Source organism: Meles meles, chromosome 10 (genome assembly GCF_922984935.1).
Source record: "Meles meles chromosome 10, mMelMel3.1 paternal haplotype, whole genome shotgun sequence".
NCBI classification, from domain to species: domain Eukaryota; kingdom Metazoa; phylum Chordata; class Mammalia; order Carnivora; family Mustelidae; genus Meles; species Meles meles.
In genome coordinates, this window is record NC_060075.1 from 5,982,467 (window position 1) to 6,004,426 (window position 21,960).

General features: G+C 58.3%; 1 protein-coding gene across 4 annotated transcripts in view; it reads right to left on the reverse strand.

Annotated features, from left to right (window-relative positions):
• AGAP3 (ArfGAP with GTPase domain, ankyrin repeat and PH domain 3) overlaps positions 1-21,960 on the reverse strand; it is a 51,472-nt gene extending 29,512 nt beyond the window's left edge. For all 4 annotated transcript variants that reach the window (XM_046020432.1, XM_046020431.1, XM_046020435.1 and 1 more), the window contains exon 1: positions 21,612-21,960. In XM_046020432.1, the coding sequence (XP_045876388.1) occupies positions 21,612-21,942 (331 nt within the window). In that variant the 5' untranslated portion in view covers positions 21,943-21,960. The remainder of the gene's footprint in view (positions 1-21,611) is intronic.

The following is a 21,960-nucleotide window of genomic DNA, read 5'->3' on the forward strand; positions in this document are numbered from 1 at the left end:
AATTCCCAGTGTCCATCTCAGCCTCAGAATTCCATCCTTCTGGGTAGAAGCAAACTACAAGATAAAAGTGGCACATTCCTGAGGGGGCTGGGGTGGGGGAATGCCTGAGGAAGGCAGGGCCTCTCCATCCTAGGTGCTTCGAAGAGCCCCGAGCTGGAAACTTTCAAGTCCCGGGCTGGATCTCCCAGGCTGGATCTCCCAGGCCTGGAGAGCCCCTGGGGGTGGTTTCGTATTTTCCCGGGACTACTTATTAACAGTGATGAGGATGGCTTCTCCCTCCCCAGGATGCGTTTTCCCTACCTAATAGAGGGTTCCACGGACCAGCCTTTCCCAGGATCCTTCAGACGTGGGGACAAGAACACAGCCGTGGAGTCCTGCCTCAGTTCCTCACGTTTAAGTCTCCCACACTCCATTTCCCTATCTGCCTATCTGTCTGTCTGCACTCTCTCTCTCAGACACACAGGGAATTACCCCCCCCCCAAGAACGGGGCTGCTCATTACGAACCCTCCCCACCCTCAAACCAACAAAACGGCAAGCGCAGGACAGCAGCTCTGTCCAGGGACTGAGGAGGGACAGGGACTAGATGCCCAGCTGGGGACGGGCTGCTTCAGAACTCCGCTGGCTGTCTCAGCAGAAGACCCCTATGGCCTACAAGGGGCAGAGGTCCCCAAATACACTCATATCTACTGTGGGAAGGCAGGCGCCGGTGCCTCGTCTCCAAGACAGAAGAACATTTTGCGTTCTCCCAGGCCACACCATTTCCCGGTGGCTCCCACGGCACCTGCGGAATCTAGTCCAGGCCAAGTACTCAGTCTGGGTCAGTCCCCAAACCGGCAACAGCTTCCGCTTTCTCCCCTGGCTGTCTCCGTCCTTCCCAGAAGCCTTTCCTGACCCACAGAAGCTAGCCAGAGAAGGACACCTGCTGACACAGAAATATCCCCGGGCCATTGGGCCAGTGGAGGACCTTAGGGAGAACAGCGCAGGCACAAATCTCTCTCTCTTGCTGGCCTCTCTGCACGCAGTCTCCGTGTTCCGCCTGACAAGACTCTGCTCCAGAGAGCTCCACTCAACAGGGCCCGAAAGAAGTTAGGGCCATCCTAAAAAGCTTCAAGCCGGGATGCTGTAAGCAGTACAGAAATGCCACGAGGCTAGCCCTCGCGGGAGTTCTCGGCCTGCTAAGGTCCTCAGACACACCAGGCCAGCTCTGCTGTGAGGGCCGAGAGGCTCCGCGGCCATTTGGGGGGGAATGAAGGATACAGTGTCCCGTGATCCCCCGCAGTGTGCTCTCTGCCGGAGGACGGGGACGGACTTCTCTGGGAGCAGAGTACAGAAAACGAACTGGGAAATCAGAAAGAGCAAGAGCCGACTCTGGAGGTGTCCAGGGCTGGGTGGATCGGACCCACCACGGGGACGGGCCCAGGCCTGGGGACGGCAGGGGGACACGACGGACCCAGACTACCAGGGAGGCGGGAAAGGAAAGACGTCTGTGAAGGTGTGGCATGGGGGGCACGGAAACCAAGCACTGTTTGTGAGCGAAGGGTGGCCCCGAGCCCCCGCACCCCACACGACCTGGGACCTAGTCTCCGTTCAAATATTTGCCGGGGTGACCCACTGATAAGTGCTGAGGTGTGCCTGGCTGAGGCCACATGCACCACCCAGAGCCCGGGCACGTCCTTCCCCGCAGCAGGGAGGGAGGCCCGAGGGCGCACGTGGTGGTGTGGAGGGAGAGACCAGGGCTCCTTCCCGCCGCCCCCAGGGGTCCCAGAGCCGCACCGGCCACACTGGCCCTGCAAAGGCCGCAGGCCTCTCCGTGCCCACAAGGTGGCAGCAAAGCATCTTCCGGCGGCCGAGGAGGGGCAGGAGGCGGGGAGCAAGGCGGGAGCCAGGTGGTGGGAAGAGGGGTGTGGACCGAGATCCGGAGCCCGGGCAGGTGGCCAGGGCCACACCCAGGGCTGCCAGAGGCGGGGTGGCCTCCAGTAAGCTCCGAGCGTGGGCTCTGCACTGGCCTCGGGGTGGGGGACTGGGGAGTCCGCGGAGGTGGGTGGGAGGGGACTCTAGGCCGCCGCCCCCTCCCCCGCTCACCCCCCCCACTGTAATGGGGGCCGGAGACCGCACTGTCCACGAGACCACGGCAGCAGTTCTCCCTCTGCGGAGGGAGGCCGACTGCTAAGAGACGGTCCCTGGCTGGGACAGTCAGCTAAGGAGATAAATCACAGGCACAATCGTCTTGCAAAGACCCCCAGTCGAGAGGCGGGGGGTGCTCTGGAGTGGAGAGAATCGGGTTCAGAGTCAGCCTCTGGCACCTGCTAGCTGTGTGTCCGTCTATAGCCACTTTAACCTCCTCACTGGGTCTCGGGGTTTAGCCTGCAAACCAGAAATCATCTCACCTTGCCCCCGAAGTTGCTACAAAAACCAGCGCCGTGACTGTGGAGGGCCCAACACCGAGCCTGGCACAAAGAGGGGAAGCAGGAAAAGGAGCCGTTACCGGGGGAGAGAGGGAGCAGTGACTCCTGTGAGACGCCGGAACAAATGAAACCAGCTTTCTTCAAGTCAGAAGCCTGGCGGGACGAGCCGGCGGTCACACAGCAGCCCGGGCCTGGCCACTGCCGGTCCGCGTCTCTCCTCCCCAAGACCATGCTGGCAGACCTCGGACACCCCTGGGACCCCTTGGATCACGTCTTTCTCTGAAAATCTGCTGAAAGCTGTTCCAGACACAGTTGTGCCCCCCCCCCCCCCCCGTTCGTATTTTGAAGTCTTAACCCCCAGTCCGGGAGAAGGTGACCTTATTTGGAAATAGGGCATTTGCTGAGATGAGGTCACCTCAGAGTAGGGTGGGTGCCTATCCCCCTAGGACTGCTGTCCCCCCTTTTAAAAGATTTTATTTATTTGACAGAGAAAGAGAGCACGCACAGCAGGGAGCCCCGAGGTGGGACTCCATCCCAGGACCCTGGCATCATGACCTGAGCCGAAGGCAGACGCTTCATGACTGAGCCACCCAGGTGCCCCTATGACTGCTGTCCTTACAGAAAAGGGCAATCTGGACAGAGAGACAGTGAAGGAGAGCGCTACGGAGGGAAGCCGGTGGTCCACAAGCCGAGGAGAGAGGCCTTCGTGGGAAACGCGGCCCTGCCTGCCCACTCCTACCCGTCCTGTGGCCTCCAGACCTGGAGAGAATAAGTGCTGCCAGGGAGCAGGAGGCACAAGGGGGTGGGCTCCAGGGGGCCAGGCAGGTGTGACCGCACAGAAGCGGCCTGGTCCCCGCGCCCTTCCAGGGCTGCTCAGGGGCCCTGGGAATTCCGCCCCCATCTTCCAAGATCAGGACACCAGAGAGCTCTCCTGGGGCTCCATCCCGCCCTCCCAGTGGAGAAGCTGAGAGGACCAAAGGGGCAAGTGGGGGTGGGGGACAAAGGGAGGAAACCAAGAGCGCCCTCTTCTGGGCAGTCTCCCAACCTGGAAAGAGGCTTCTAGCAACCTCGCTACTCCACACTAGTCTCCTCGTTTTTCTTTCTTTCCACAAGCTCTGTGCGAGGCTCGGGACCTCTGAACGGCCTCCTGACCTCGTTCTCCCTCGGCACATCCTAAACCCCGAAGAGGGACCTGGACAGACACCGCTCCCTGCTCAGACCAAGGACAAGGAGCATGGGCCCTGGGCACGCTGTGCTCCGCCAAGGAGAGTCGGCTTGTCATCAGCGTCCACACTCCTCTGACCTGCAGGGCCGGGGTGGGCACTTACCACGCTGCCTCGCTCGGGACAGGATTCCAGACTCCGAATGTACCACTGTGCATGCTCCCTAAAGGCTACCTGCCTTTCCATCCCAGTTCTGACATATATCCTACATTTCATATCTTTAAAAGTGTTCTCTTAAAATTTTTTTTAGATTTTTTAAAAAATTGTTCTCTTCCTTCGAAACTGAGCTAAGGAGAGGGGATGGTGCCTGGGTGGCTCAGTCGTTAAGCCTCTGCTTTCTGCTCAGGTCATGATTCCAGGGTGCTGGGATGGAGCCCCACATCGGGCTCCCTGCTCAGCGGGGAGCCTCCTCCCTCTCCCACTTCCTCTGAGTGTGTTCCCTTCCTCACTGTGTCTCTGTCAGATAAATAAATAAAATCCTTAAAAAAAAAGCACAAAAACCAAACTGAACCAAGGTCCAGGGTAAGTCCCATGAGCTAAAAATCTGCTTCTTCCAGTCCCATGGCTCCCAAAGGCAGTACGGTCGCTTGTCTGCTTTCACCTTATTTTTCCAGAAGTAAGACATCTTAATAACGGAAAGGGGCACCGAGGTGGCGCTATTCACCGACTCTCAGTTTCAGCTCAGCTCAGGGTTGTGGAATCGAGCCCCCAGTGAGCCCCGTGTGGGGCCCCGTGCACGGCCAGGAGTCTGCCTAAAGACTTTCCCTCTGCCCCCCCCAACTCCCACAATCTCTCCATAAATAAATCCTTTTTTTTTTTTTTTAAGGATTTTAGTTATTTATTTGACAGAGAGCGACAGCAAGAAAGGGAACACAAGCAGGGGGAGTGGGAGAGGGAGAGGCAGGCTTCCCACTGAGCAGGGAGCCAGACGCGGGACTCGATCCCAGGACCCTAGGATCATGACCTGAGCCAAAGGCAGAGGCTTAACCAACTGAGCCATCCAGGTGCCCCCATAAACAAATCCTTAAATAAATAAATAAAAAGAAAGATTCCATAAAGTCTAATAATCGTGCTAATTCTGCTCCATGACAGGGGAGCTCTGGAAAGCGAGAGAAGTGGTGCCCAGTGGCTGAGAGCCAGGGCCGCGGGGGCAAGCGCAGAGTCCCAGGAAAGGGGGATGAGGGCCAGTACGTGCTACAGTGGAAGGAAAAAAAAAAAAAAGACTTGGGTAATCTGAGAGTCCACTGAACAGACCAGACCCGAGGGTGTCTGAAGTCCCTTAAAGATCTTCAAAGCACAGCGGGTAACTACTTCCTCAGGCTCTGCGCCATCGCCAAGGCCACACCTGCCACTTCCTGGGGCTGGGGGGCTGGGGGCAGGGGGCAGGGGGTACAAGCGAGGCAGCAGCACACAGGACACGGCCGATCCCCTGGCAGTGAGAGCCACTCACTGGCACAATCAGCCACACTCGGCACCTGATACACTGGGACCCATTTACTTCTGACGGTAACGCTCCGAGAAAGTTAGGTAAGTTCCCCCAAGATACAGATGTGAAAACTGAGGCACAGAGGCCAAACAGCCTAAGGTCACCAGCTAGTAAGTGGCTGCAGATGGCTTTCGAACCCAAGCTGTCTGGCTGCCCCGAGCCCCTGGGCCTCCCTGGCCCGGCAAGATCTCTGAGGACACAGGCTCAACCTGGGCCCAGAGCTTGTCCTGCAGGGAGCCCTGACCCGTCTTCCTTTCTGGGTACGCGCATTGGCCAAGACCAGCCTTGCCCTTCCTAGCAAGGGCCCTCCTTCCAAAAAGACACTCCCCCCCCCAAGTTCCTCCTTCCCTACCTTCCAAACAAACTCCTGGCCCTGTCCTGCCCCCGATTAAGAGAAGCTGATGTAGGATCTGCAGCCCCCCGTCCCAGGGGTGCCTGTGAACATAAGACACTTAGGAAGGAGAAAACCAGCTCAAATGATTACTTCCGACTGACAAAAGGGGGCTATCTGGGGTTGATGCGTCCTTGGCGCACCTCACTTTCATGCCGTGTAGACAGAGCCACGAAGAGGCCGGGCCAGCAGGTCGGGGGGAGGGGAGTCAGTGAGAACCCCCCTCCTGAACTGAAGCTGCTTCCCTTCCCTGGGGAACCACAGGCTTTCTGAGCCAAACGAATGCTGTCCTCCCCACCTGCCCTGCAGGGTCTCCACTGCCCAGAGTCCACCCACACCTGGTGGCAGGGTCCGAGTGCTGTACCAGGCCACATGCAGAAGGGACACGGGGCCCCTCTGTGCACCCTCCTTACACCCCTCGGTGCCCAAAGGCTCTGCTTACCCACACCCCCTGTTCCCTCTGGAGGTCTCAGCCCCCCACCCTCATGGCCATGCTGAGCCTGCACAACGCGGGTCTGGGCAGCTGGGGAAGCCCATCAGCTGTGGAAGTCTGCGTGGGGCAGGGGATGAACCAGGAGATGGTTTGAGGCTTGTCAAATTTAAAGGACAGGAGAGGGGCACCTGGGTGGCTCAGTCAGTGAAGTGGCTGCCTTGGGCTTCAGTCATGATCTCAGGGTCCTGGGATCGAGCCCCGCCTCGGGCTCCCTGCTCAGCCAGAAGTCTACTTGTCCCTCTCCCTCTGTGCGTTCGCTCTCTTTCTCTGTCTCTAATAAATAAATAAATAAAATCTTAAAAAAAAAATAAGGCACAGGAGAAAGAAGATAGAAAGTTCAACTACATAAACATAAAAAAATCCAGAACAATTAAAAATGACAAGAACCCGGGGCGCCTGGGTGGCTCAGTGGGTTAAGGCCTCTGCCTTCGGCTCGGGTCATGGTCTCGGGGTCCTGGGATCGAGCCCCGCGTCGGGCTCTCTGCTCCGCGGGGAGCCTGCCTCCTTCTCTCTCTCTGCCTGCCTCTCTGTCTGGTTGTGATTTCTCTCTGTCAAATAAATAAAATATTAAAAAAAAAAAAATGACAAGAACCCTAAGAAAAACAGAATTAAAGGGAAATCGAGGGGCGCCTGGGTGGCTCAGTCGGCTGAGCGTCTACCTTCTGCTCGGGTCACGATCTCGCAGTCCTGAGATGGGGCCCCACCCTGGGCTCCCTGCCCAGCCAGGAGCCTGCTTCTCCCTTTCCCCCTGCCACTCCCCCAGCTTGTGATCTCTCTCTCCCTCAAATAAATAAATAAAATCCTTAAAAAAAAAAAAAAAAAGAAAGAAAGGAACCCGAAGCCTGTAGGGAGGGCGGGAAAGGTAGCTAGGTCCCTGGATTAGTATTACAAATGTTGTTTAAAAAACAAACGTAAAACCTCCACGTCAGTAAAGAACGTACAAATGGCCAATACAAGGGGACACCACTCATTTTCATTTGATACTCGAGTAAAGAGAAATTAAGAATGTGAATTCTGCTGCTCACTTTCCAAAGCCCTGCCGGTGGGCTCGGGTGCACGGCGGTCCTGGGGCGAGCACGTGAGGCCGGGGCTCCAGCAGCGGCTCAATGGGGGGCAGGGGGCATGATGGCGAAGAGAGGCTTGGCAGCCAGACTCTATGCCGTCGAGGGGACCGCTGGACACAGAGGGAAGGACAGACGCCCGAAGACGTCCAACGCTTCCAAGCAAGTGACAGCAACACCAAACGCCAGGCAACACAGAAATCAGGAAGGCAACGACTGCTGCAGGACCACTTGACACAATGTCGTGGCTGGCTTGCGGTCTTTGTTTTTTTTAAGAAGCAAGAGTGTACGGACCACGGGCCCATGTGCAAGGAACACAACCAAAGGAGGACGACGGCTGACTTGGGGTGGTTACAGGAACAACAGTGATTTTTTTTTCTACTTCTGTTTTTCTGCAAATTGTCTCTCGTATTTACTGTGTTGTCCACAACGTGGACAGGGAGTACACGATTTCTGTAAAAAGCAAATGAAACGGCCGCAGCAGAGCGCTGTCCCACCTGGGGGTGAGGGCCGCCCGCAGAAAGGACACGGGCGGCTCGCCCCCCCCACACCCCCGCTCTGCCCAGCGCCCAGCCCCCACCATCTGCAGCTGCTCTGGGGTCCCCACGTGCTCTAACAAGGACTCGCGAGAGCCTTCCGACTCTGGGTGAGACACGAGATAGGAAAGTGGGTAGAACTGGTACATGTAATAAATGTACACATTCCATCTTTTTAAAATGTTGTTTTGGCGTATAAAACCACTTTCACAACACACTCAGGGAACTGCTTTTTGCCCCTTGGCACTTCCCCATGGGCGGAAGTTTCCAGAATGAGTGTCCAGTCTCTCCCCCCGCCCCGCCCGGAACAGAACTCAGCCTCCGGCATTGCACCAAAATGCACCAGCCGCTCCCCACACGTTCACCTCCATGCCCCCGTCCTGGCAACGTTCTCATTCCCCCTGACGGCCATCTCCAGAATATTTCACAGCGCAGACACTCCAACCTCATCCCACCAGCCCCCGACTCAAGGGCATTGTGGTGGCTTTTTTTTTTTTTTAAACCACCATTAGCTGCTTCTTTGTAGGGGGAAAAAGTAGAACAGCTGGGTTCAGAGACAGACAAATTTTGTGTGTTAATAGACAGCGTCCAAGGGCTTCTCCTTCGTGGGCCCCACGTCACAGCAGCCCGGGGGGGCAGGCCAACACCGGCCCTCACACCAGCATCGAGAATTGTGTGTTTGCCTCCTGCCACAGGACAGGGGAGCCCAGCACCTGTTCTTCTGATGGGAGTCCCTGATTGCTCCTGAGGTTAATATTAAGCACCTTTTCATGATCACCAACGGCGTGCATTTCCTCTTCTCTGAACTATCTTTCTGGGCCTCTGCTCTGCCCGTTTCCCTCAGGAATTTAAAACATCTTCCTCTTCACAGTTTGCGGGAGCTCGATCACAGGCCTCTTAAGCACGTAACTAGCATATGTACATGGCAAGCAAATTCTCCTACTCTAGTCCACAGAAATGTAATTAAATCTGTTAATATTGTAATTGATTATATTAGAACATCTGAGCAACAACAACAACAAAAAACCGTGAGACCAGAGTGAGAATACCAAAGAGTGGGCTGGGATGAAGCTCTTGGTGCAGGAAGGACACCAGCCAGGACTCACGCACCTGAGAAAATCAGCACGTGGCCATCCCAATCCCCCTTCGCAGGCATGGACTGCTGCTGCATGCAGACCCCCGCCCCCCAGCAAGGGGAGGGTCCCTGGCAGCAGCTGACTTCCCTGGTGCCTAAGCAACAGCCCACAGATCACTTAGCAACCACCAAGTGGGAGGAAATGGACCTTCCAGAAGTTAGCTCCTGAACAGCGTGAACAGCAGGGCCAGATGTGACAGGACAGGGGGTAATCCTGTTGAAAGGGTTTAACCCAGATCTCATCAACGCCTCGCCCTCACTCCAGGTCCTGGGCAGCTCCGGGAACAGAGAGAGAACTTCAAGACAGCCAGGCAGCAAGAACATCCGAACCCAGGGCACGGACCTTCTCCAAGAAATCTGGCCCCGCCTCATCCCATCCTGATTCGGAAAGACCAAAAGGGCATGTAAGGTATTTGGGGGAAACCGAGGAAATCTGCTTATGGGTGAGCTCTGAAATGACGTCAGAGGGTTTCTGTCAAGCCTCTCGGGTGTGACAGTGGTTTCTGTTTCCTGCAAGAACGTGCCCAAGCCGGGAGACGGCAGCTCAAGCCGGGAGAAGTGCCATGCCGTGCCGACCGCGCCCACCACCAGAAGGAACAGGAGAGGAAGGAGCAAACACCTTCCCAACTGGTGGTTTCTTCCAAAATAAAAAGCTGGGGAGAAAATTTGTCGCGTCTTCTCCTCTATAAATTCTGGGTTTCCTATCTGGCTTAAGGGAACCCCTCATAGCCCCAGAATTTCTTGAGACAATATTTTTTAAATTTTCTCCTGTACTTGATTTTTTTTTTAAGATTTGTATTTACTTATTTGAGAGAGTGAGCAAGAGAGAGAGCGCGAGCACGAGGGGAGGGGGGAGCAGAGGGGGAGGGAGACGCAGGCTCCCCGCTGAGCAGGGAGCCCAACTAGGAGCACACAGGGCTCGATCCCAGGACCCTAAGATCATGATCTGAGCAGAAGGCAGACGTTTCACCGACTGAGCCACCCAGGAGCCCCCGAAAGCTGTTTCACGACGCAGCAGCACCTACGAGCTGAGACCAAACTTCCTGGGTTTGGTCCTGCCTCTGCCCTAAAATCAAGCAGCCCTGAGCACATCCCTTTCCAGCTCTGTCCCCCATCTGCCGGACGGGGGCGGGGGGGGGGGGTGCACAGTCACCCTGCAGGGGCGTCCAGAGAACCACGAAGAGGCACGCAGGGCAGCTACCGCAGGAAGTGAATCTGGTTATTCGCGCTGTTTCCGAGATCCCAGATCCCGCCACCCTTCACTGGGAACCCCGCCGCCCCCCCCCCCCCCCCCCGCGCCCGCTGCAAGAACTGTCAATCTTACGACATTTGCAGCACAAACACTAAGTACTGCCGTGGGGGGCGGCACATGTGAATGGTTTAAAAACACACTACGCCAGCAATTTTCATAATAAAATCAGTATTCCAGTAAAACAGAGTCTCGCACTGCCGATCAGAGCCGCCGGGCTGCGCCACCGGCTCGCGGTGCAGAAGCCGCTTGCCGTCTAGGACGCCGCCTGTCTTAGACGCGATGCTGAGTTTTCTCTGGTGCAGGACGCACGAACATCTGAGGCTCCCGAGATGAGGGAAGGCCATGCCCTCAGGGCCTGAGCCACGGTCCCCTGTCCAGCCACCCGCAGCAAGGGTCACCCGGGGTGGGCCTGGGACTGGCTACAACATCAACCAGTCACTGGCTCCCCCGCCACCTCCCCCGCCTTCCCGGGGGCCTGACGGACGGAGGGCCACTTCCATGCTTCCCGGGGAGGTTTCCTCAGAGCACAGGGTCCCTCTTCCGACCTGAGCCAGCTGACCCGTCAGCAGCACACACCAAGAAACAGGACACCCGTGTTTCCAATGATTTCCCAGCTCTGACCCCCTGGGGAGGAATGTGAAGACCAAGAGGGAGGACAGAGAACCAGGCACCCCTGCACGCTCCTGCCATCCCTCCACACAAGTCTGCAGCCCGGAGCAAGGCGGCCAAAAGCCTGCCTTGCAAAGACTCATGTGGGAGGCCCTGCCCCACGCTCCTGCCAGTGAGAAGACACAAGGCCCTGTGACAACAGCTGGCCCCCGCCCTAAATGGCCTCCCGACTTCCAGCCCTGCTCCGACGGGGCGGGGTTGCTGTCAGAGGTCTGCTGGCCCGCAGCTCTCCCTGCCCCCCGCTCCTCAGGCCAGCGAGCGGCACACCGGCTGGGACCCGGAGCAGGCCAGCGCACAGTCATACAGGCAGGAGGGTGCCTGAAGAACCTCCTGTGCCCAACAGGGCACCTGGGTGGGTACGGAGCAGGAAGGCCTCCTGGTTGTTGGTCAAGGCATTCTCTGTGAGGCCAGGAGGCCTGCGCAAGACCGGCTCAGGGTTCCGTGTCCACAGGGGACGCGGCGAGTGAAGAAGATAGCAGCTGGGGTGAGAACACCGAATGCTCTAGGCCCTGTGATGGACGAAACTGGAAAGGGGGGCCTTGGAGCTAGACGGACCGGCCTCTGTCAGGCTGTCTTCTCTAGGACAGCAACAAACCCCCGGAGGGACCCCTGTGCCACTTGGGAGCCAGGAAATGACAAGAGAGCATTTCAACACAGGTTCGGGACAGGATCTCTGTCCCAAAGGTGCCAAGGCTGGGGAGAACGAGAGATCTCCAAGATGATGGTTTCTGTCTTCTCAGGTTGGCCGAGGGGGCTTGGAGACGTTCCATCGAAGACATCACGAGGGACTGCCCAGCCTCACCTCTGAGCAGACGGGGCGAGAAAAGCCGCCTTACTGCGCAGTAGGGACGTGGGCTGAGACACAGCAAGAAGCCAGCCCAGAGCTGCTGGCTGAAGGGGGGCTTTATGCTCTGCTGCCTGTCTCCCAGAGTCTGCACACACTTACAACCTCTCCGCTACGATATAAATATGGATCCCGCTATTATATATACATACAACTCAGCAGAAATCAAGGGCAAAACATAAACCGAAAATCCCTACAAAACAGCCCCTGCCTCAAATGCCAGGACGCGGTGGAGAGACTGTTGTGACATTTGCTGGATACACGCATCTCAGCACCACTGACATGGGTCACGGTTGAAGGGGATCGATCATGCAGCCCACCGCCCCTGGTGCGCTGGAAGGAGGTCACCGCAATGCAAAAAAAAAAAAAGAGAAAAGAAAAGCCTACCCAGTGACCTTGAACCCTCCTGTCCTGCAGAGCTCGAGGGCTGGGCGCGCTGCTCTCCCAACTGTGCACTGTGGTCCCAGCCACGCGGTCAGCACCCTGTCCCCGGACGGTGTGCACCCCGCAAGCCAGCAGTCCGGGCGACCTCGTGGCAGGCCGAGAGGCAGATGGCCAGCTAGTCCACAGACCATGCTGTTCACACAAGTCCTGACCATGGAGAGCTCATCCGCCTGCACGTCCACTCCTGGGTAGGGCCACCAACCCAGAGCGTGGGGGCCCCTCCCGCCCATCCCGCAGCAGAGGGAAGGAGCCGGCCCCGCCTTTCCCCGCCAGCCCTTCTTCCCCTGCCCGGAATTCAGGATCACCCTCTAGGCTGGCAACAGGGAGGCCTGGGCCTGAGAGGGGGCAGGGCGGCGCACAGGGGCTGCACCAAAGCGAGCCACACAGGGGCCTGCGGCCAACCCACCCGTAACGAGGCCCTGCCTGCGAGGGGCCGTGACACAACGCATTCATCTTGCAAGAAGGGGCTGGGTTCACACCCCACCTTCCAGCCTGGGGCAGAACCACACGAATGCGGCTCCCAAGTGTGGAGCGTGAGAACCCCGCAACCCTAACAGGGTTTGCGGGGGCGCCCTCGTCACGGCAGTGGTCTTCGGGTTTTCAGAAAACGCATGGCCACGGAAAGCTACTGCAGAATCGGTCCCTTCTCCACGATCCGTCTGCAGTCCATCACCGCGGCGGAGCGGGTGCGCGGCTGCCACACGCCTGTAGCCCGGCTCATGGAGCACGGCCGGGCCTGCAGGAAAGGCCTGTTCCTAGGATGATTTTTTAAAGATTTTATTTATTTACTTGAGAGAGATCAAGAGAGCACAGAGGCAGAAGGAGAAGCAGGCTCCCCCCCCTCGGGAGTCCCCTCCCGAGCAGGGAGCCCGATGCGGGACTCGATCCCCGGACCCCAGGGTTAGGAGCTGAGCCGAAGGCGGAGGCTTCACCGACTGAGCCACGCAGGTGCCCCAAGGCACGTTATTATTACTCAATACTTCAGAAAGCAAAGTCAAAAAGGATGCACTTTTGTATTCACTTTTTACCACAAACAGGTATTCTTTGGTCTATCACGGGCTAAAATTAGAGCTGTTCTCCCCAGCATGCACGGGCCGCGGGGCTACTGAGTGCTTGGAGGCTCAGCCCATCCCCGGAGTGGTGCTATAGGGAGAGCTCGAAGACAGAGTGAGAAAACAGTGTTTAAAACCCATTAATAACTTCTCATATTGATTGTACGTGGAAATGATGACATTTCAGGTACACTGACTTAAAGAAAATAAAATATTAAAATTCACTTCATTTCCTCTTTTTTTTTTTAAACCTTAACACTGCTACTTGAACATTTAAAGGACGCCTCCGAAGCCGGACAGTGCGGGACTGAGTCAGCGGGCAAACAATCAAATAAAGGCAATGCTGGTTGGCCCACGGGACACACTCCTGTGACAAGCTGTGGTCCGGGGTCTGGGCCCATCCGCCGGAACCTCAGACAAATCCTGGGGTGGTTCCTCGCCCCGCCAGGCTGTACCAACTTAACCAAACTCTGCCAGCGCGGACTCTAAGTGCCACTGGAGGGGCCGCAGGCCACAGGGACTGGGCAAGGTACACGCACTCTCGTGCCCTCAGTCCCCACGCCCACCCTGCGAAGGCGGCGACCAGCACCTGGCGTATGAGGGACGGGCCAGGACCCAGCACAGGACGGGCACTTCCGAGGGAATGACAACCACCTAAATTCTCCACGTGCACCCGCCGGCTTCATTCTCACACCTGCACGAGGGAACGGGCGTTTGCTCACCTCATTCTGGCAACAAGGAAAAGCCAAGACACAGGGCGACTCAGCGACTCGCCGCAGGTGGCACAGCCGCCAACTGGTAAGTCTGGAATTCGAATCTAGGCAGCGCGATCCCAGAACCAGGTTCCATAACCATCACCCCGACAGACGAGGAAGGACGCCCAGCATTCTCTCCACCACATCACCCGACGTAAAGCAATCTAGAATAGTCTAGAAGCCATCACCGAGCAGAGGAGTGCTTGGAAACAACTAAAAGGCACCAAAGCTTCATAGTTCTTCACACCAAAGGCTCCAGGGCCTTCATATAGGGCCTGATTCACCAAAAATCCTCAGGGCACAGAAGGCCGCCGGCCCCTCACTGGGAGGCAGCAGGCAGCAGAGGGAGCAGGGCGAGCCCCGAGTGGGGTCCCCGAACTCCCAGCCTCGCCCGCCCCACTGTGCACACAGACACACACATCCCGAGGGGCCAGGACCGGCCCGAATCCCACTCTCCAAGCTGGGGCTCTGGGTTTGCAAGCCATCAAAACATCAAATTAAAAGGCAAAAGGGAAAGTGGCGTAGGCGGGCACACCAACGGTGGCAAGGAGGGGCGCCGACAGACAAGAAAGAGAAAGAAAAACACCCACTGTAAACAAGCACGAAAAACAGCGCAGACATATCCCTCCGAAACCGCGTGTCATGGGGTCGCTCTTCTCGGTGCCCAGAGGTCAGCCTGGTCAGCTCCGCTGGGGTCTGGGCGCCCCCCACCCCACCCAGCACTGTCTGAGGGCTGTGGCTTCCCGCCAACAGACGGGAAAAATTCACATTAAGAGATTAAAACTATCTTGCGTGCCATAGGAAAAGAATAACAAACCAAAAGGAAAATGAATAAAAGACATGAACAGGATTTTAAAAAATGCAAATGACCAAAATCGTTTTAATGTTGACTATCACTAGTCATCAAACCAAAACAAAATAAAACAAGGAAAAAGGGGCGCCTGGGTGGCTCAGTGGGTTAAGGCCTCTGCCTTTGGCTCCGGTCATGATCTCAGGGTCCTGAGATCGAGCCCCACGTCGGGCTCTCTGCACTTCCCCATCTCTCTCTCTGCCTGCCTCTCTGCCTACTTGTGATCTCTCCCTTTCTCTGTGTCAAGTAGATAAATAAAATCTTTAAAAAAAACAAAAACAAAAACAAAAAAAGTGTCTTTAAAAGGCACCCTGCAGCCTTTTACTTTTTTGTGCATTTTTTGTCTACGATTTTATTTCTTTATTGGAAAGAGACAGAGAGTGCGTGAAGCAGAGGGAGAAGCAGACTCCCAGCCCCGCCGAGTAGGGAGCCTGACGCGGGGCTCAATCCCAGGACCCCAGGATCATGACCTGAGCTGACGGCAGACACTTAGCCCACTGAGGCACCCAGGCGCCCTTCAGCCTTTTAAAACAGCAGCAGGTGCTCACTGTGTGCTCGCTCCCTGCCAGGTCCCGCCGTGAGCCCCTCCAGGCATACCCTCAGCAAGCCTATGGGGCACTACCCTGCAGGGAGGCTCTGCTATTTACCCCCGTGTCTCCCAAACGCCCAGATCTCACCCAGAGGAGCTCTGCAATCACCAGCTCCCTCAGGGGAGCCAGGCAGCGCCGGTCAAGGGCAACGTGCAGGAAGTCAACCTCAGCCTGGAGCACCGTGGGGGGGGAGCCTGCACAGCGGACAGGCTACACCCGATGCCAGAGAACCAAGACTGAAGTGGTCCAAGGCCCGTGTGTGGAGTCACGGCAAGCTGCACAGATACAAGAGACTGCGAGGCTCGAAAGAAGACAGGTCAAGGCGCCTGGGTGGCTCAGTGGGTTAAGCCTCTGCCTTCGGCTCAGGTCATGATCTCAGGGTCCTGGGATCGAGCCCCACATCGGACTCTCTGCTCGGCAGGGAGCCTGCTTCCCCCTCTCTCTCTGCCTACTTGTGACCTCTGTCTACCAAATAAATAAATAAAACGTATTTTAAAAAATAATAATAAAAAGAAGACAGGTCAAGCACCCGGTGACCTGCCAGTCGCAGCCTGGCGGGAACAAGAACCCCGGTCTCCCAATTCCCGCACAGGGTGCTACCAGATGAGATGGACGCAGGGCCTCCCATTCTCCCTGCGGGGTGTTTTCCACCAAAATCCCACCTTTGCCGGGAAATGCCAACGACAGCAAATCAATCACAGAGTCGCTGGCAACGGATAAGCGGCGGCAGAACACAGACCCACGGACCCGGACTGGGCAGCCGGCGGCACGTACCTCTGGGCACATTCCTTCTACTTCCTTCTCCATCTGAATGTGCCTTCATAAGCATGCACTACTTTTGCCATTTCCACATCTACTTAAATGTTTTAAATATATTTTACGCTGCTCAGGGAGGGGAGAGACCCTTCCCTGAGCCACCATCTGACGGGGGACTCAAGACATCAGAAGATCACAGCAGGAAAGAACTTCGCCACCCTAAGTTCTCTCTCAGTTGTATTCTAAGCGTCCACAGGTTGAACTGAAGGTCCAAAAGCTTCCCTGAGAGGCATCTTAGGGGAGCTGATGGCATCCGGTCTGACCCAGCAAAGCTCATCCATCCGTGTGTCCACCCATCTGTCCGTCCACGTCCACAGGGGAGGCACCGGCTGTGCAGCTGGAAAACCAGCTCCCACTGCTCTGAGCTACTCAATCTAAGGCCCAGGCTTTGCAAAATGGGGATGAGACCTGCATACCTGGAAAGAGACCCGCCACGTGTTGCAAAGGCCTTACGACAACGACCGGCAGGCAGGCAGACAACGCTAAGCCATGCGACGCGGGACCAGCCCATGCGTACATCCTCGATCGGGTGCTCCAGCCCGCCGCCCTCTCCCACTTCCATCACCCTAGGGCTCAGCCCCATATCCCGAAATCACCTTCCCTTTACCCCTCGGCCTGCAAGTCAGCGAGGGGTCAGAAGGAAAGCAATTCCGGTTAAACCAATTTCAAGTCACCTGCATATTAAACAGAGAAGGTGAGCCAAAGGTCCCCGGCTGGGGTTCCGGTGATGCCGGACACGCGAGTTCTCACGGCCCCAAGTCTGCCCCCCTCCCCGCCCCCAAGCCTCCACTCCCCTAAGCCTGCTTTTCCAGAAGGGTATCTTTGCCCCCTCCCCACTCCTGAGGTTCCGAGGTCACGGACTCCCTGCCAGCTCGCAGGGCAGGCTCACGTGCAAAGGCAGTGTGGACACTAGGGACTTGCGGGTCGGCTTCCCCTCCCACCTGCTCCCCCTGAGACCGCAGCTCCCTCTGCCGTTCGCCCCCCCCACCCCCCACAGCCTCAAGAACCTGCTCTCCACCGCACCTGCCCTAATGCTCCTGCCTCGACCCTCACGCGCCTGCCCAGCTCCTGCAGGATTCTGCACTGCCTTACGTGCTCTCCTGGAACACGGCGGGGTGTAAATAAATCAACACAGGACAAAGCATGAAAAACTCCCCAACCAGGGTCCTCTGGCCTGTCCCCCCGGACTCTGTGCCCCAGATGCGCAGACCAGCCTGCTGTTCCTCGAACACCCCACCGTACTCTCCCCCTCCCCTGCTGCCTCTGCAAGGCTGCTCTGCCCCGGGAACCCCATGCCTGGCGCACACGACCAACTGAGAAAGAAAAGGTAGAGGAAAGTCAGTAGGCCGAGCTACAGGATGCTTAGGAGGACGAATGTCTTCTTTGTAGGGGGTCTTCCTCCAGGCAGAGAGCAGAAGCTCAGTGATAGAGGACAGCCTGGAAGGGGGCAGAATGAGCCATCTCTCTGCCTCCTGAAGTTCTACAGCCCGAGGCGGTGGTCTTTCCATTCCTTTCCTGCGACCCTGAAGAAAGGGGTCTGGAGGAGGACCCTGGGTTTCTTAAAATCTGGGCTTTCTTCCCACCACTCACAGTCCTCACTCTAGCCCCTTCTCTGGGCTGCTCCGTTCAGCCTGCGGTCCAGAGTGCCCGCGTGGCCCCCTCCTCTGCTCCTCCCCGCCTTCCGCTGGGCTCCATGCAACTGGGCCACACAGTCGGAACTAAATAAACGTATCTGGAACAAACGTGGCTTTCCCGGGCCACTAGCACCCACACAGGTACCCTCCTTTTCAAAATTCCTGGAGCGCTTCCGTGCCAAGTCCCACTTAAGCCTCCGGGCCCCCACCAGACACTCACTCCCGCAGCTAACTAATTACCCGCACGCCCGGGGAAGTGACAAACCCAGATCCCTGGGCCCCCATCTCAAACCTACTGAATCAGATCGCTTGCGGGCAGCACCGGAAACGTGTCCCCCAGGCGGGTGTTACCACCGGGCTGGGGACCAGCTACCCCGAGGAAGAGGCAGAAGGGTAACAGAGCCCCGAAGAGAGCTTCCCCGTCTCCGAAACGGAGCTTCCCGCCTCCGAAACAGCTGCCATTGCTCCCCACCTGTGTCACAGCATTCCAAGGGCGCTGCCGGGGTCTCGTCACTGGACCCAGAGGAAGCGGGACGAACTCGAGTCCCAGGCAGGCCTGCGAGGGAGCCTCGCTGCTGAGGCGGGCACCCCCTGCCCGCTCCCTCCAAGCCCTACCCTGCACGCCCTGCCCACAGCTCAGGGGCACGATCCCTCTCTAGCCTCGGCTTGAACCCACCAGGAAAAGCTGCACCTGCTGACCTCCCTCGATCCCAGGGAGTAAGAGAGCCCACGCCCTGGCGTCCGGCCAGCAGAGCCTAAGGAAGCCTTCGAAGGGTGACTTGCTGTTGGAATGCTCAGAGGCACTCCATTGTTTAGAAAAAACATCTTGAGAGGAAAACAAAGGGGACAGCAACAAGTCACCAGCTGACCAAGCCCAGTTCCTGCCCAAGGAGCAGCCACACGGCACAGGAGGCCATGGCGCGCTTCCCCGGCCTGCCCTGGGCCTGCAGGACCCACCCCTGCTCGAACTCCAGGACCCCGAGGCTGCTCCTCCCAACAACTCATCCTGGCTCCTGGCTCACTTGGCCCGGGTGTGAGCAGCAGGCCCCACGTGGCCCGGGTGTGAGCAGCAGGCCCCACGTGGCCAGGCTGTCCCCCAACTGGCCCGAGGCCCAGTTCCTCTGCAGCCCTCTTTCTAGGACATAGCTGGGAGACCCAAGCAAGTGTCTTTCTCCGAGCCTCAGTTTCCCCACCCAGGGAGGTGAGACTGGCTTGGAGGCTCTGCCCGCGGCTCAGTCTTCTATCCCTCTACCCCACCTCCCCGTCACACTTCTTTTATTCCGCAGAACTACAGGATGAGCACCTTTTCTCCTTCCTTAGCCTTTGGTGGAAAAGGAACATTTCGGAAACAGTTCTGTCCCGCCTCAAGCCCTGTCCTGAAACAGGACAGCTGAACGTTCTCTGCTTCCTCCCGCCCTGGTCACAGGGTTAGAGGGGACTGAAGGAAGCAGGGAGAAGACAGGTGGGCAAGGTGCCACCATGTTCCCTTGGTCCCAAGTGGATTCTGACTGCGTCTCCTAGGTCACCTTCAGAGCTGGGACAAATAAATCCTTCACCGAAGTATTACCAGAGTGAGGCAGAAGCTTATTATACACTAGGAAATGTCATCCCTTCCTGCTAAGAGGCTTGGCCCTCGTAAACACAGACGGGCCTCCCCTGGCTACAGATGTGTTATGGAACACGTGGACCCAGGGCCGCTGGGCCCTGGCAGGGGGGCTCAGTCAGGTTCACAGGGAGGAGGGAAATGCGCCCAAGAAGCTGTTCCCCTCCCTCCCCCAAGAAGGGGCTCTGCCACAGGAAGGGTATAGGGAGAAATTGGAGAAGGAGTTTTCTGGGTTGGTTTTTTGGGTTTTTTGCTGCCTGCCTAGAGCTCGGTGACAAAAGTAGGGAAGCAGGGGTTGGGCGGGCACAAAGGTGGGTCCTCGGAGAGAGGCCACGAGCAAAGGGAGAAGCAGGAAGAAAGAAGTGGGAGGCCCTGCCAAGAAAGAGCAGGGAAGCCGGGATCAGGAGAGCCGAGAACGGATGTGTGTGGAGCAGCTGGGCCTGGTGACAATGAGACATCAGGTCCCAGGATTCACGATGGTGATACCAAGCTTCCAGGCTAAGCAGACGGAACATGAGGTACTTCCAAACCGCAATGGGGAAGTTGGTCACGGGGGAGGGCTCTAAGAGGGGAAATTCTGCCTGTCATGTTGAATTCAAGACTGGGATGAAAACTCAGTGCATCCCGGGAACCGTGGCCTTCATGTCACAGAAGATGCCTGGCCAGAGGCCCCCTGAGTTGGGGTTTGTGTTGTGGGGCGGTGGGGGGGGGGGGTCGGGGCGGTCACAGGTCAGTGTTAAGGAAGTTGAAGCTGGATGGGAATCCGGCTGATTCCTGCCCCTCCCTGCTGGGGAGGGCCTCTGCAGCTGGGTCTTTCTTCCCTCTGTCCCTTCCGTGACTATCCCACCAACTCTCTTCAACAAAAGGAGCTGGGGTATCTCAGAGCCCATGGGGAACTTCTGCTTCCTCGGAAGGACAGTGAAGCCACAAGGAATGGCCACTCTCCCTGCCCCACCCGCTTCAGATCTAGGAGAACAATCCGGTCTCCTCTCTTCAGGGCCCTGGGCTCGCACAATGCCATCTCCTGGTCCCCAGCTGCAACGGTGATTCAGGCCATTTACTCAGATCCATGTTAATGAGTTTTTCCTGTCGCCTAATTAGTTCACAGCGAACTCAGCCTTGAGAGGAAAGAGGTAAAAGACGACTGGGGAAAGGACAGAGGAAGTCAGACTGGAACGTTCCGAGAGCTCCAAATGGGGTCCTCTACTCCCAAAATACTGAATGCTCCTTCCCTGGCTAGCGGGACCTCCAACAGCAGAACGGGAGTGTTCAGGTGAGGGAGCCCCCAGAGCCTCACAAAAGAAGATGAGAACGTGGCCCTAACTGTGAGGCCCAAGAAGTGGACAGGCCCCTGCGCACAACTCCATGTCATCACCCAAAAACCCCTGCAGTTTCCCCTGCATTTCCACGACACCAGAACCCACCACCTGCCGGTGGGGTCCTCCTCCAAATGGAGCCAGACAGGAAGCCGGTGACCCAGGGTGAGGCCCGTCTGCCCCTTGGGCTCTCAAAGGTCACAGTGCCACCAGGCTGTTGTGGGTGCTGCGGGTCCCCACCACATCAGGGGGGCGGGGTATGTGCCAGCAGCGGGCACCCACTTCCTCTGCCCCCCCCCTTGGCAGCCAAAGTCCTGGGCCCAAGAGCCTAGAGAAAGGAGCGCTGGGCTGGGCAGTGGCCCGGGGTTCAGGCATTTGACGCCCGAACCGTGTCCATGGAGGTCAGTCAGCTCCCCGCAGTCCCGCGCCCGCCTCCGGAGCGGTTCCCGGGTGCGCGTGGGACCCGGCGAAGGCGCGGATGTACCGGCCGGCGCCTCCCACGCGGTCGCGCCGCCGAAGCCCCACGCCAGGCCCGGCCCGCGCCCGCCTGGCAGCGGCAGCGTAGGGGGTGTGCTTCGGAAAAGGGCGCAGCCGCGAGCGCCACCCTCCGGGCCCGTAGGCGCTGGGCCCGGGAAGGCTGCCATCCACTAACGGGAGGCTCGATCCCCCGCCCCGCCACGGGGCAGGGCCGGGACAGCGGCCCCACCTCCCCGCCCGCCGAGGCCCTCCGCTGCGCCCACCTTCCCTCGCCAGGCCTGGCCAGCTCTGGCCCCAGCCTCCCGGACCTCTGCGGCTCTGAGCGCACCTGTCCCGGGAGCGACACCACCCTCGCGCCCTAGAGCACTAAGAGCAGAAAACGTGTCGCCTGGCACGGGACCGGCCCCGAGCCCCGGTGTCCCCGGACGAGATACAGCGAAGCCTGGACGACCGCTCTGCAGCGCCGGCTATCAGCACACCGCGTGGCCGGGATCTCAGGCGCGAGGACCCCGGACGGGGAGAGCGTGGCCGAGCCGGGCCACCGCGCCCCATCTCCCGCAGACCCCGGCTCCGCTCACCCTCGATGGAGATGACGTGCTCCCGGATCTGGTTCTGCAGCGCCAAGTCCTCGATGCGCTCGATCAGGTCGTAGATGGCGTAGATATTGGGATGCACGGATTCGAAGCGTTGGATCTCGGCCCGGATGGCTGCCGAGTTGGAGAGCGCGAACTGCTGGGGGGGCCCACCGGCCAGCTGCTGCGAGGGGCCGCCGCCGCCCCCGGCCCCCGGCCCCGCGCCGCCGAACTGCCCGCCGCCCCCCGCGCCGCCGCCGCCGCCGCCGCCGCCCCCCGGCGCCGCCAGGCTCGGCTGCTGCTGCGGGCTCTGCCCCCCGCCCGCCTGGAAGTTCATGGCTCTGGAGCCGCGGGG